Consider the following 16003-nt stretch of genomic DNA (forward strand, 5'->3'; position numbering starts at 1 on the left):
GGTTGTATAGTTATTAAAGTAAAAAAACCAATTTTTTATACAGTCCCCCCCCCCCCGTGCTCCAACTTCCAATTAGAAAGTTGTTGCGCTGCTGCTCCTGATGCCAACAAAAAACATTTCCATGATTCTAAGTGCAATATTCACTGAGATAGTCAAATTTGAAAAACTGAGGGAATTTGGGGAAGGGAAACATTAAATGGGGTAAAACAGTTTTTCCATTTAGAGCTGCTTTTTCCCAACTTTCCTCCATTTTTTCAATTCGAATATCCCGGTGAATATTGCACTTAGAAATGTGGGATTCTTTCTGTTGGCATCAAGAGAGACAGGGCAGCAACTTTCCAATTGGATTTTGGGAGACACAGGGACTGTATAAATGTTATTTATTTTATTTAAATAACTATATATTAAAATAACTATACAACCCCTTGAAACATGAATGCCATATCTGAGTACTACACGCTATTTGGAAACTTTCTAATTGCAAGTATACTTTCAGGATAAACAGTTCACCAGTAGAATGCCATACCCTGTTTGCCATACACCCTGTATACTTGCTGTATAAGTGCTTGATTTTGGAAAGTTGATTTTTTTTAGTTGTGAAAACATTTTGTGAGTTTAATTAAACTCACTAATTTCAGCAAGCATTTAACACTAGAAGTGCCAGGACGGTCGTTTTTGAAGTTCTTGCTCCTGTTTCCTTATGAACCTCTTTTTTTAGAATCTTAAAATTTTATGACTTTTCCTGAAAGTAGTTGAGCATTATACTGTCCAAATGTTTGTCAAAAATCAAAACTGAGATATTTTTAATTCTACCTATAAGCGTAATGGCCGGTTAATTTGACTGGAAAGATTATCTTAACATGCCATTGGATGGATACCATATTTTTTCTAAATTGTTTAATCAAATCGATAGAATTATTGATGCTGAAATTATGAAATCTCGTTTATATCTGATTTTGGGTTATTGTGATAAATTTTTCGGAATTCAAATTTCCGACATTTTTCATAATACATTTGGCACATACAGAATGTGATGACAGGCATTATGTTGTTCGGTTGGCACTAAGTACAGGCACTATGGGGTTCGATTGAGTACTGGATTTTGACTCTCTTCCTCCCTCCCAGGCACCCACATGGCCCTTTGGTCCCTGCGAAGGAGAAGACTCTTCACGCGAACATTTCATGTTAGAGTACGTGCACTATTTATGAAATAGCACTTGAACAGAACAAGCTTCAACTGTGTCATGCTACAGCCATGACCAAAGTTTTTCCACCCCCACATTTATGACTTTGGGATTTGCCCTTTTTCTGAGTGGTAGATCCGTTTGTTTTCAAAAAAAAGTCATACACTTGGTTTGGCTTCTTGTGATTTTTCATTCAGTTATGTGCGATTGTTCTAATCGTAAGGATGAATTCAAGGCATCAGAATCTTGGAAAAGATGAGTCGAGAAATAAAAAAGAAAGTTTGCCTGAATATATTGTCACGCGATTTGCTGAACCTTATATGAAAGCAGGTAGAAATGTGACCACTGACAATTATTTCACCTCTTTATCACTTGCAGAAAAACTAAAGCAGAAGAATACAAGCTTGGTGGGAACAATTAGAAAAGATTGTAAAGAAATTCCCAGAGAAATACAATAATCAAGGACCAATATACATGAAACTTGTTTCCTCAAACATGGAGACTACTTTGAGTGTATACCAAGAAAAGAAAACTAAAAATGTTGTCATACTAAGTTCAATGCACCAAGGTATTGAAATAGATCACCAGAGTAAAAAACAACTTCCAGAAACTGTGAGGTTTTACAACAAAACCAAGTGGGGGTGTAGATGTAATAGATCAAATGGCTCGAAGGTATTCCATTCGAGCTTCGTCAAGAAGATGGCCGGTACATGTTTTTTACAATACCCTAGATTTGGCATCAATAAATGCCTAGGTGATTTATAAAAGCATAAATGGAAGCATCATTTCTAGACACAATTTCCTTTTAAAACTAGCCGAAGAACTTAGAGAACCTTATGTGGGTCAAAGGTCGAAACCTAGTGTGGCTATGTTGATGCAACTACAAGTGAGACTGTCTCTAGAAAATGACGACAGTGTCAGGTTGGTCTATGCAATGAAAATAAAACTGATATATGCTCAATGTGCGAAAAATATGTGTGCGGGAAATGCATTTCCATCGTGGAAAAAGTGGTGAAATGCAAAGTGTATAGAGTAAATTGAAATGAGTGTAGATATATAATAATCCTATATTCAATTATAAATATATATTTGAAGAAATTCTGGAAAAAATAATTTTATATCAAGATAAAGTTTTTGTTCTTGCTGTTATACTGTTTCCCTATACGAAGACGTGCCGTTTACCGAAATGAAATATAAAAGGAAAAAAAACTGAGTGCAGACAGAGCCAAAATTGTAACCGGTCATTTTGACCTGCCTTGGCGCTTCTAGGTAGTACGTAAACGTGACACTTCTAGTGTTAACAAGCATTTTTGCTGTGGTTGAGTTCCTCAATATAATAAGTTCCAATTGTAGGGAGGGTGAACACTCAAGTTCCTTTGCAACAAATTACAGGCAAATGGTTGATCCTAGTTCCAATTAGAAAAATGTATCCAAATGACAAGTAGACTTCAGATACCTTATTCATATTACAAGGGGTTGTATAGTTATTAAAATAAAAAAAATTTATCTTATTTGGTCATTCTGTCAGGACAAAACTTTCCAATTGTTTTTTTTAGGTCTCTTTTGAACCCAATAAAAAAAATTCCACTTTTCTCAGTGCAGTATTCACTGAGATATTTGAGTTCAAAAATCGCTGAATATGTGGGACAAGGAGCATAGAATGAGCTTGTGTGTTAGTTCATGCAGTTCTTTCATTTTAGCAATTTTTGAGTTTAAATATCTCAGTGAATATTGCACTTAAAAACATTAATTTTTTTTTTCATTGGCCTCAGAAAAGACAATTTTCTAATTAGGTTTTTTGAGACAGTGACCAAATAAAAAGTTAATTTATTTTATTTTATTAACTATACAACCCCTTGCAATATGAAAGATGTATCTGAAATCTACACATTACTTGGATATCTTTTGTTATTTGGAAGTATGCCTCTAAAATCTGTGATTCACCAGTAGTTTGTGGCAAAGCATTCACCATGTATAATATTAATCTTGCTTGTTTTTAAGAGTATTTGAGAAATGGATTAGATTTTTTCTCCAAACAATTGATAAATATTATAACCTTTCATATTCAAATAATAGTTTGATATACAGTAAAACCTCATTAAGTCGTCACTCCAGTTAAGTTGTCATTTTTCTTCAGACCCTTTCAGCTCTCATAGACCACAATGTTATTAAACCCTCATTTACTCATCGCTAATTTCGGTTAAGTTGTCACTATGAAAAAGTTTGAGAAAGAGGAACAGACCGACTAAGGTTTTTTGCAGACTAAGGGGCATCTCCGGCAAAACCAAAATTTATTGATATGTCAAAGATTACATATAGTGCAAGAAAATCAAAAATTATGTAAATCAAAGAATCAAGTTAAAGTGAAAGTGCAACGGGCACGGATAACAAATAATCATAGAAAACATGGACTACTAATTTAGGGCTTGAAATTTAAACAAAATATTTTTGTTGAAAAAAATTTGACATTCTTTCCCAAGTTAAGGTCTTCCGTTTACTTTTTTCCTGCCCAGGGCCCCTCCACCAAGTCAAAAGTGTTCGAGATTACTTTGTAGTTACATCATGAACTACTGATGAAGAATTCAAACACTAAAATTAAATTTGATGTATATGTAAAATTAATGTGCAATAAAGAGTTCTATTATGAAGAAAAGCTACTTATTCAAACAGTTGCTCTGTTAGTCTATAAATTAAAAATTACTAGTATAAATCAAAGTGTACCAGTACATTTCATCACAATAATTTAAGTAATAAGAGATAAAAAAAAATATATTGCTATCGCAAAATTGCTTTCGCAATCTATAAATTTTATTAATATTGTTATTTTGATTCATACTTTAATAAATGTCATATTACTTTAAATTTATACAATTTTCATAACATTGCACATTAAATCTGACGGAACTCCGCTTAAGTCGTCATAATTTTTCGATAACTTGAGATGACGACTTATCGAGGTTTTACTGTATAAGTTGAAAACAGGACTTGTAACTAGATTGATATTCTTATTTCTATGTCTTGAAGTAATTTCTATTTGCTGTGTAACATATTTCCATAAATTAAGATTCTGTAACTTAAGGCTTGACAAATCCTAGGCGACTAGAAAATTTTAATTCCTAAAAAGTTCTGTATGTTATAGCTAATTTAGAGTCTATGAGTGACAAAATTTCATGATAGTGTGGTTTTTTTTAAATATAGGAAGGGGATATGAAGCGTGTGAAAGTAAAAAAAAACAAAACAAAAAACATTATTTAAGACCATTTTTCTTGGGAAAAAAATCATTCTTTTGGCTCCCAAGAAATTTAGTTGGAACCTGATAATAATTTTTTAAATTTGTCCTATATTTATTCATCCTATGCTATATTAAATTTGATTTGTCAAGCCCTGCTATTACTATTTTGACAGCTCGAGGGAACATCCTTTTTTTTTCTGGCACTTTGAAAATTTAAATTTGACTATATTGGAATATTAAAGCTTCTCCATAATCAATCTGCAGGCTCAGTGTACGGATGACACTTTTGAAGTAGATAAAATTCAATACACTCTGGACTTCAGAATTATAAATGGCGATGTTGGTCTACCTCAGAATTCTTTTCGAACCTCTGACTTCCTGCCTCATGGTGAGAACGATTTTGAATTTTATATTGCTCATTTCATTTGTGAGTGGGGTTTTTTGTGTCTATTGATTCCCAGTTCTGTTTTTTTTGTTCAATAAATAAAGCTAATTTTGTGTTATGTTTTGCAAAAAAAAGTACAAGATGATCCAACATGTTTATTAATGAAGACATCTGCGTATTTAACATTGAATTTACAGTTTACATGCTCAAAATTTCTGAAGGAATCAAACTAACAATATTCAGGTTGAGCACCAATGAAAAAAATGCTGTTATATATTGAGCTGAGAAACCAATTTTATATCAAAAAAATTCAAAATCACTCAATAAGGGTCGTCTTTAGAGCATCATGGGGGCCCCTGAGCCAAGTGATTTTTCTGAGGCCCTATCTAGTTAATTCTTGCAAAAATTCAACGAAATATTATTTTTCTGAGACCTTTTTTTTCCTGAGGCTCTTGTGCCTATGCCTTAAGACCACTGCAGCCAATTGCAAACAAACACTGTAAGCCAGAAAAGCACAATACGTTGATATGGGCTGTTTTGGACCTGGCACTGCTCTTCAAGATGCGTAGCACTAGAGCAAGCAAAATTTTGATTGAAAATTCTAATCCACACTGCTTTCAATCATAAAAAGGTGTAACAACTTTATGAATGATGGATGTAGAAATTTTTCAAGCTATAATACAGTTTATCAAATTATGATTTGTGTATCTGTTCAAGGGATAAATTATTATACACATCTGGGTAAGAATATACAAATCAGCAGTAGCGCTTCTAATTTTTAAAAAATATGAATTTAATATATTAGTTTCAAGATTATGTAACAAATTATTATTGTATCCAATGTCTGAAGTCTGGCCAAACTTCAGAGCTAGGCTGATGCCACATGAGCATTATTAGCACATACATGATTTTTCATGCACACTTTGGGAGATGAAAAACAAACTAGAGTTGGCGAGATGATTGTCGATGAGAAAAATTGTGCAGCAGTTCACAGATGCATAGCTGCCAAGTCTCCCGAATTTTAGCTTCATCTCTCGACCTCCCAAAAAGTTCTTAAATCTCCTAAATTTTTACGAAAATCACAGAAAATCTAATTGTCCCAAAAAATTCCCCACTTCATTTAAAAAGAATCTCTGCTTCTGAAAACAATCCCTAAGGAATTTCTTGTGGGGCAAAAAGTCTTTTGCCTCTGTTTTTCCCCCCTTTCCAAATGACGTCAAATGTTGTAATGGGGGAATAGTGGGAAAACTTCCTTTTTTATAAGGAAGTTTTACAAACCCTCTGATGGTAACAAGAAAAGTTGTTTGTCTTATCGTGCAGGGAAATAGCTTAGCAGCCAAATAATCCTGGATAATAATGCATACACGCGATAAAGTATGAATACTGATTAGTAAAAAATTAATTTTAAAGATATTATTGCGATGAATTTCCTTTCATCAAACGTTCCAGAAAAAGGTCGACTTTTTTCTTTTTGTACAAGTTATGTTAAGGACATAAACATCGGTCATGGTGGAAAGACTGACATCATCACCCATGAGAAATCAAAAAAACATCAAGCAAGTGTCACAAACAGTCAGTGCTCTTTAAAACTTGACGCTTTTTCCCTTCATCTTCCGATGATTTTGGGGTCATTCGTGCAGAATGTTTGTCGTTTCTGATTGAACACAATATATATATATTAGATCATCATTGAAGTTTTGGCCTCCAATTTCACTTGTTTTTTACATAGAGATTTCATTTCCAAGGGTTTTAACTTCCATGTTGTAAAATCCCTATTTTATTTGACTTCAGTTTTGAGTTGGGATTTTATTCCCTATGCTTCAACTTTTATGTGTGGGAAATCCTTATTTTATTTGAAAAAATCCCTTTTGTATTTATTAGGGAGTGGTTTTAGTATAAAATACAGGTCTGCGCGAAAATCTCCCTAATTTTCATTTTTAAAAGTTGGCAGCTATGCAGACGGGAAGCTTCTTAAAATTATAAAACCAGTTTCTGCACAGAAAACAGCACTTGTATGATGATAGCTTGTGCATTGCAGGATGAAGGCATCTGAGAGAAGTTCAGCTGATGAACTACATCCATTTAGTCATCACATCCTGAGATGGAGAGGCAGCCACCAGGATGAGAATTACCTCATATTATTGCATCTGGAGGATTGAGTTGTGCTAAAAGCTCTTTATTGACTTTTAGATCATGACAACTGCAAGAAAGTACAATTCTCCATCATACATGGTCGTACAGACCATGAGTCAATCAGCTTCGAGGCTCGGCAGCATTAAAATTTGCATAACATTTTGAACAGATATAATCTAATTTACATATGTTTACGTAATATAACAATATTGAATAATTATGACAATTTGAATCGAGCATCAACACAAATGTAAACATTGAAGACCTGGAACTGATCAGCCATGATTGGTGGCACGATCATACGGACCAATCTCGGATGGCACGACAAGGTAAGTGTACATGTATATAAAAAATGACAACAAGGATCCTTCTGCCAGAGGAGTCTATGGATATGTTAGTCTGACACCAACCTTACACCTTGACATATGTTATACATTGACAATCCTATAATATCCAGAATATTACTTTCTGGTCTAATGTACTTTTCAAAAGTGTTGATATATTCCATCTATAATGATAACTCCTTCATGACATGTTTCTCTGGTCCCTTGAGTATCATTATACAGGTATTCCTCGCTTTGTGCGGTTTTGCTATACCACAATCTTTAAAAATTGATTTTAGGAATACCAATCTGTAAAATTTGGCTTGAAGTTAACTTTTATCCTGGAAATGGGCTTGCAAATTGAAGATATAACATAGTTAAATATGTCATTGTTATACGTTTCACATTGCTTTTTATCATGCACAGTTTTATTTATTTTTTGACATGACAAAAGGACAATTTTTCTTATTTTTATACAATCATTTGTTTTGGCACAGTTTTTGACCAAATTGGTTCTTGCACCAATAAATTCAAAATCTAATCCTACATAGTTAAATCCTTTGGGGAGGAAATACGTTAGATTTGATGATGTAGTCGATACACATGAGAGAAATTCTCAAATACAACTGACCAGATATCACTGATGAACAACGTTTGGTAACATATTGACAGTGCCATTGGAAGTTTAATCAAAAAAAGCATTTCCAGTGAAACTAGAATTTTTATATTTGCAAGAAATAGCGGAATTCTCTGGCTTTGCTACTAAAGTTTTTATGAGGAAATGAAAAATGCAACTTTTCAGCCAAATCTTGACTGTTTCATTAAAAAGTGTTATCAATCTATCTTAAGGGGTTTTACAGGAAAGAAAACATCTGAACTAACCAGAATTAATCAGAAGTAATGGAGACATAAAAATATTGATTTAATTCATTCATATTGCCTAAATTCACAGGATTTATTCATAAGTGTGAATAATTAATTTTAAAAAAGGTTCCCTTGCTATAGTGGGTTCAATTTTTTAATCCTGAAAAAAACCTTCCCTCTATCCGTATCTTTCTGAAGTTAAATTCAACTCACTTTATGTGATTTTGTCTTACATGACTGTTTTGTGGAACTAATGAATTGTGTAAAGTGAGGGACACTTTTATAGGCATTCCACTGTAGGTATTATTATGTGCATATCAAACACTAAAATGGTAAAGTGTGCTTGCTGAACCCCTTAATGTTCAGGGATGAGATATCTCGGCCGAGTGCAAATGGAAGAAATGCATTCTCGCTTTCCCTGTTTTCTTTAACTCTCTTGTCATTATTTCAAAGCTTCAACGTATTCCTATGAATAAAAGTTTTTTTTTTCTTTCCTTGTTCACTCGACCCTTTTTTTCCTTTCATAATCTTTCTTTGTAGAGCTTTGTGAATATTTATTCTTCCTTCATAATAATTGCCGCTGTGGTGGTCGAGTGGTTATAGTGACAGACTCGCGATGCGAGGATCCGGGTTCGAACCCCACAGTGGTGGTCGGCTGAAGTTGGTTTTCTGTGGTTCCCAACTTCAAGGCGCAAATGCGAGCCGATCTCCCCGTTAAAAAGTCTCGCCACAGAGTGCAACAGTCCTACAACGATAAATCATTCAATCATAAAACTTCACTCATAGTTAGAAAAACTGGTGGCAGATGGCAGCACTACACATAACAAGCATTACCGAGAAACAAAAAACTTCACGTCAGGTTTCACTACACGTACACGCACATTCCCGCATGTACCGATTCGTTGGGGGTTCTGCGGGGGGGGGGGGTGGTGGGCAGGGTGCATGTGTGGTGTAGCAGGAGTAGGTAGGGCTCGGGGGATCCATGATGTTCTTAAGTCAGCCACCTCGTTGGGCAATTTGCCTGTTGTGGCGTTGTATTTGTATTTGTATTGTGCAAAAAATTTATTTATATACACATGGAAACCAACCTGGATGTAGTTATTTTCATGAAGTTCATGGTAGGAAAGATTTTATCCTTGTTTAATGATGCCATAGATCAAAGTTATTTTCCGTGAACCTTTATATTTAATCGTATTGATTCTGTTCTTAATTTATTACGGAATGTGGGCCTTCCAAATCCATTTCAAACTGAAAACTTAAAATCATAGAAAAAATTTAACAAGTTGATTTCTTCAAAATAGGAAAAAAATTCGGCTAAGAAAAAAAAAGAAAAATGAAAATATATCAGTAAAATTATTGCTTGCTAAATTATTTTTGCTTATATGCATTATTTTTTAAGCCGGTATGGATATAACAAAGTTCATGTATAACAAATAGTTTCATTGTTTTTTCAACTTTGTTATAAACAGATTGGATTGTGTGTTAAAATTATACATTCAGTTTGTATACGGTGAAAAAAAAACTAAGCATGTACACTCAAATTGTATATTGAAAAAAAGAGTTGTAAAAATGTGGGCATATTTGGAAAATATCAGTGGCAGGTGAATAATATTTTCATTGAGTTTTCAGTGCCCATCACTAATAAAAATGAAACTGTTAATACTTTCTCTCTTGATCTGTGCTTCAGCATTAGCAACATGCAAATCATTTTCTGATGTGAAAATCTTTGCAGAAAGAGGGATAAATATATTTGGTAATAAATAAATATATAATTAAGTGTGTGTGTGTGTTATTTCTCTCATAAATATACATATACAGGATGGTCATAAAGTAATTTCGCTAATATAGGAATCCCCAGCAGCCACAAAAATCAATAAATGCAAATCAAATTCTATATGTAGGTGTTTCAAAATCTTGAGAAGAGAAACAAAAATAAACAGGTCATCGACTTGCCATCCAAAAGATTCCATCTCGCCAACTAAACAATCGGGCAGAACAAATCTAAGAAAGCAACCAAGGTTTCTATTCCAACATTTGTGGAGCTACAGATGTGTTAGAAAAAATAAGGCTGTTGAAGCTTGAAATTTGTGTCTTTCATTCTGTATATTAACACTTAAATGACCTCATATTATTTCCCGTAGGCTTACTCTAAGACCGGCAATTTTCTCGTTTGGAAATGAAAAACAAATACATATAGGAAATTAAAAATCGAGAAATCTGGTTGCCGGTCTTTTACACTCAGCATTGAAACACGAGAAATCTCATGAGCCTACGTTTAAGTGTTAACTTGAAGATTTTATAGTGTTTAAAAAAAGATCAAATGAAAATTAAAAACGAAATAGTTTTCATGATAATTTATGTTTTATATGAACTCTTGTTGCAGCAGCAAGATAACTGGCATAGTAAGTGATAGCAAATGATAGTGTTCAGTATATTTTTAAATGATTAAGAGTTTTTGATTTTTTATGAATGTATAGTATCCTATATTTATGTATTTGATAATTCAATTTTTGGATAGTTTAAACGTTTTGCTGTCCTCCGAGCTTTGAATTAATTTTGACTGTGCTTGTGTCCTGTTAGTACAAAATATGTAATCACAATAAACACATATTCAAGTATATCGTTAAATCTTCTCTCACACATGAATAAAAAATATATGAATTGTAATGTACGGGGTGATTATAAAAAAACTATCCCGACATATGGGCCCTTAACTATCCCGACATATGGGCCCTTAACTATCATACCATTCACAGAAACTGAATGAAATTTTGGCATAAGGTATTTTGAGGTATGCGCTCAAGAATGATATGGAAAACAACAGGGTCACTCTAACAGTTACGGTTACAGTGAGAAAATTTCGAAAATATCAAATGGCAACACCAAGTTTTTTGTATTGGAATGCGATCTCCATACTGAAAAACACTAAATAGCGTTGGAATGGCACCTGTAGCACGAAAATCCCCGGAGCTAGGCAAGGAAAAAGTAAAAATGACTTTGCCATGCACCAGAGCATTAATGTTCATTTCATTCGTCACACCGTTTCTTCGGCTGAGATCCCAGCCTGATTAGTCCTCCACAAGGTCATGTGGAAAATTTGTGAAACACAATAAAATGCTTTATTTTATGCTGCTTCTCTGTCCTTATTGGTTGTCCTCACTTTTAGCCTATCTACCGCTGGTGATTTTCATGCTACAGTTGCCGTTCGAACGCTATTTAAGGTTTTTCACAATGGAGATCACATTCCAATACAAAAAACTTGGTGTTGCCATTTGATATTTCGAAGTTTTCTCACTGTAACCGTAACTGTTAGAGTGAGACTGTTGTTTTCCATATTATTCTTGAGCGCATACCTCAAAATACCTTATGCCAAAATTTCATTCAGTTTCTGTGAATGGTATGATAGTTAGGGGCCCATATGTCGGGATAGTTTTTTTATAATCACCCTGTGTATTATGTATATACGTTATTGAATACAATACTATCACATGTAGAAATGTATGGACAAGAGTGAGAGAGACTTTTCTAATAATTAAAAAAAATGTTGAAAATAATATTTAAAAAATTGCAAAGTTGAAGAAATTATATTTTAGTTTATTAGAATGCAGTTTAAAATAAAGTGTCATTTCTTAATTTATGCAAATATAAGTTTTTTTAAATTGTCTCATAATTTTTGTGTGTTTTGACTCAATGTTTTTTTCTATTGCGGCGTATTTGGGTAGCTACAACAACAGGTTTGTGTTGTTCATTATTATAAATCAAATTTTAGTATAATTGATTGAACTTGATGTGTTCATATTGGTATTATATTCATATGTGAACATATCTAGTGCTTGTAAAATAAGAAAAGCAGGTAATTCAATAACCAGAACTTACTCGGCTGTTTGTCTGTGGTCTTTTATTAATTTCTGAAGCCTTGGCAAACATCTTCAGAGCAGAAAATGACGGCATGCTGACAAGATATCCTCTTTGTCGATGTTTTTGGATTCATTTGCTGTGATTAGCTGGATCTGGAATGCTAATTTGGGGTTGACTGAGAGAGAGTACTGGATTGTGATTGGTTGATAGTCAATTTTTGAAAATTTATTTTAACTTTGGTTGAAATTTTTTTTATGCTTAAAAATCTCATGGCTTCTCTATAAAGGAGGGATAATAGTGTACTCTAGAGGAAATCAGAGTGGTGTTTGCAAAATGCATCTTCTGTTGTGATGTTTAACAATGACTGACATATTGCTTTGTTTCAATCTGTAACTTCTGTGATGTTCTTTTTGTCTAGTACCAATACCAAATACTCTGCCACATAAGCATGATATTGAGCAATGTTGCTCTATTCTAATTTACTTCTTTTCGAGGCCACATGTTGTAGGAAAAACTTCTGTTCTATTTTGAGCAAAAGTTGGTCCCCCTCAAAAAAAAAAAAAAGATTCATTATTCACTGGTATGCCTGTAAATCAAACTGATAATTGATTTTTAAAAACATGTGCAGTCCCAATAATGTACATGTAATTACATGCTCAGGGTTCACTAAAAAAAAATTTAATTTACCAAATTTACTTGGATTGATTAGTTCTATTGTTAAATATCTGCTCTAGTTGAGAAAGTTTGTAAAGAAACTCATTAAAACTGAGGAATTGACATTTCAATGTAATAAAACTAAAACAAATATAATTATGTTAGGCACAATATATTTTTTTCTGAAAAATCAATCTATAGATTCCTCCCGATTCATTTAAGGCAGATGATTATCTTCTGATCCATTTAAATCCTTCAGAGTGATCATCATTTTATGCATTGTTTTTATTTATCCTATTTCTTGCCAAAACGTCTTAATTTTTATGCAGGAAAAACCTCTCTTGGCATCAACTTATTTTTTCCCCCTTTCCTAATGGTCCACAACTCCATCCTATTGCCATCGAAAGCTGATTACTGCTACATATTTTGCACATGAATAGGAGAGCTATATCTGATTTGTTGTGGTGAAACCTGATAGCATGCTTGTATTTCCAATGTTGTGCATGTTTTATGTTCAGTTGATAGTGCCATCTATCTATCAAGTAGCCAATTGAAAAGTGACTTTGGTGCCCAGGGCACAAGACCTTGCCTGTTAGGGCTACCTGTTAGTTGTGACCTTTTCCTTATTTTCTCAGAATTTTACAATTTGTTCCTGCAAATCTTTCAGGGTGAGGATGAATATGGAATGAATTATCTGTTCACAATAGCATTTTGTTAATGCAAATTATATTTTTATTTAAATGTTTGTTTTGTTTCTAAATGGGGAATCAAAACAATATTGTAAAGAATATCTCCCTTGGGGATATTTTTTTTTACAAGTCTTTTTTTGGAATTCTGAGTATCTGACATGCAGATGTATGACTTACATGCAAAATGTAAATCAGCGTCATAACTACTATTTTGTAGACTTCTGCTGCTGAAAGATCTACCTTGTCCTTTACTAAGTAGAGTGATTATTTTGAAAACACTAGCATGATGTTCACTAATACCTGTCTCTACAGAGAAGCCATATGTGATTTTTTGTTTAAAAACTTCGCCCAAATTGCAATGAATTTTCACAAATGACAGTATCAACCAACCACAAGCCAGTACTTGCTCTTGGCCAATCTCAAATCAGCATTCAAGATCCAGCCAATCGCAGCCAACAAGTTAACAACTTCTCATATTTTCTTTCTTCTTATAAACATTTAGGATGTTTCTGTATTTACTCCAACCATCAAACTCTGGAGTACATAAGGGAGAGCTTAGAGAAAACATTGTTGTCGAATTTGGAGCAAGAAGATAGACTGCCTTTTCATGGACTTCCTATTGTGATACTTTTTGCTGCAGATGCTAGTATAAATGAAAAAGATCTGATGTTTTTAAGAGAGGAAGGACAAAATCGAGCAAAAAGGTAGATTACCAAACCTTTTCATATTTTCTACACTTATGAATGCAAATAAAATGCAGACAGTATTAAAAAAAATTTACGTGAATTATATTCTACAAAAATTCAAAGCTGCTGTTGTTAAAATAGTGATTCTTTAAGTTTAATCAACATACATATGTGTACATGTGTTTTTATAGTTTGCAGTGTCCATTCCTTGATGTTAGCTTCGATGATGAGTCCTCGAGTCAGCGCTTCAATATTGCTAGTCTAATTCAAGCCTTACAATCATTGATAGAAAGCATTCAAAGGAGGGCAGGTCTTTTACAAATATACCACACATTGCCAGAGCAAGCTATCAATCCTGATATCAGGTTTGTGAATTTTTTTTGTAAATTTCATAATAAGTCTAAGATGCATATTGTGTTTATTTTTTGTGAATGTCATTTAATATTTACTGTTGATGTCGTAGTCTCTACTTATTAACTGGGGAAGACCCTTCAATTGCCCTAGCTTAAACACAACAATCAACTATATGCAGGGGTTGGACAAAATAATATGAACACCTGTGAAATGAGACAAAATCTTTATTAATAGGCTGTTAGCCCTCCTTTTTCATTAATTACAGCTTGTATCCGTTGTGGGATAGGCAAATACAAGTCATGCACAACAGTTACAGGGATACGTAGCCGCCACTCCTGCAAAAAGGCCAATAATTCAGAACGTGTCTTTGGAGGTGGAAACCTACTGCACATTTTGGCCTGCAAAATACCCCACAAAGGTTCAATTATATTAAGATAAGGGGACCGAGCGGGCCACACGAGGTGTTGCAGTTCATCATGGTGTTCATCAAGTCAGTCTTCGACAATTCCAGCAGTGTGAACATGCGAATTATCTTCTTGGAACACAGGTCGAGAATCAGGGAACAAATATTGCACCATTGGATGAAAATGGTTGTCCAGGGGAATTCTGACATAAACCACTGCATTAACCCACCCATCCAGGACAATAAGTGGGTCGAGACCACGGTGAGACATCGCGCCCCACAGCATCACTGATCCCCCTCCATGCCTAACAGTAGGAAGGTGACAATCAATATCATAGGCTTGTGCTGGCATTCTCCAAACGTAAACACATCCGTTAGTCTGGAATAATGTGAACGACGATTCGTCTGACCAGATGACATTCTTCCATTATTGTTGTGTCCAATTCTTATGTTCTTGACACCATGTTCGTCGTTTCAAGGCATTGCACGGTATCACCAATGGTTTTGGAATACTCGCTTTACCGTGTGTGTTTGCTGCATGCAGTTCACAGCGGATAGTTTTTGTCGATACACCTTCCTGTAGATGTGTGTTCATCTCAGATGTTATCTGGGATGTTGTTGTCTTATGCTTTCTGGCCACAATCCGCTTCAAAACCCTTCTGGGTCTATCAGCCATCTTCGACTTTCAGCCACTGTTATGCTTGGTAAATTATGTCTTGTTTGCTATAGGCTGCCATTACCATAGACACAGTACTTCTCCCGACACCAACAAGAGTGAGCGTTTTCGTTACTGTGGCCCTGGCAAGACGGGCTCCAACAATCATTTGAGCGAAAGTTGGTCCCCCTCAAAAAAAAAAAAAATATAGATTCATCATTCTTTGGTATGTCTGTAAATCAAACTGATAATTGATTTTTAAAAACATGTGCAGTCCCAATAATGTACATGTAACGCAGATTTCGAAATATATTTATCTTGATATGGTGAGTGACACATTGGGATTTGGGATCGAAATTGAGAATAGATCTTGTTAATTGAGGAAATTCTCCTAGCACTTTGGGGTATGGCAATAGTCCGGAAATCATGACGAGTCCCAAACTTGGTCCTGGACATTTCAGACCAGTGGTGGTCAAGGTAGTTAATTTGTCAATAAGATATTTTTTTTTGATTTCTACCAAAAGTCTAAATTTTTCCAGAAAATCTGACCCAATATAGGATGCAAAATAATCTCTGCCACAAT

General features: G+C 34.2%; 1 protein-coding gene across 14 annotated transcripts in view; it reads left to right on the forward strand.

Moving 5' to 3' along the window:
* RhoGAPp190 (Rho GTPase-activating protein 190) overlaps positions 1-16003 on the forward strand; it is a 231649-nt gene that overhangs the window by 61570 nt on the left and 154076 nt on the right. For all 14 annotated transcript variants that reach the window (XM_089232991.1, XM_089232992.1, XM_089232978.1 and 11 more), the window contains exons 9-11: positions 4681-4804; positions 13825-14026; positions 14200-14373. In XM_089232991.1, the coding sequence (XP_089089117.1) occupies positions 4681-4804; positions 13825-14026; positions 14200-14373 (500 nt within the window). The remainder of the gene's footprint in view (positions 1-4680; positions 4805-13824; positions 14027-14199; positions 14374-16003) is intronic.

The sequence above is a fragment of the Pholcus phalangioides genome, unplaced genomic scaffold (assembly GCF_987345545.1).
Source record: "Pholcus phalangioides strain wild (caught in Gottingen) unplaced genomic scaffold, Ppha-v1.0 ptg000007l_1, whole genome shotgun sequence".
Lineage (NCBI taxonomy): Eukaryota > Metazoa > Arthropoda > Arachnida > Araneae > Pholcidae > Pholcus > Pholcus phalangioides.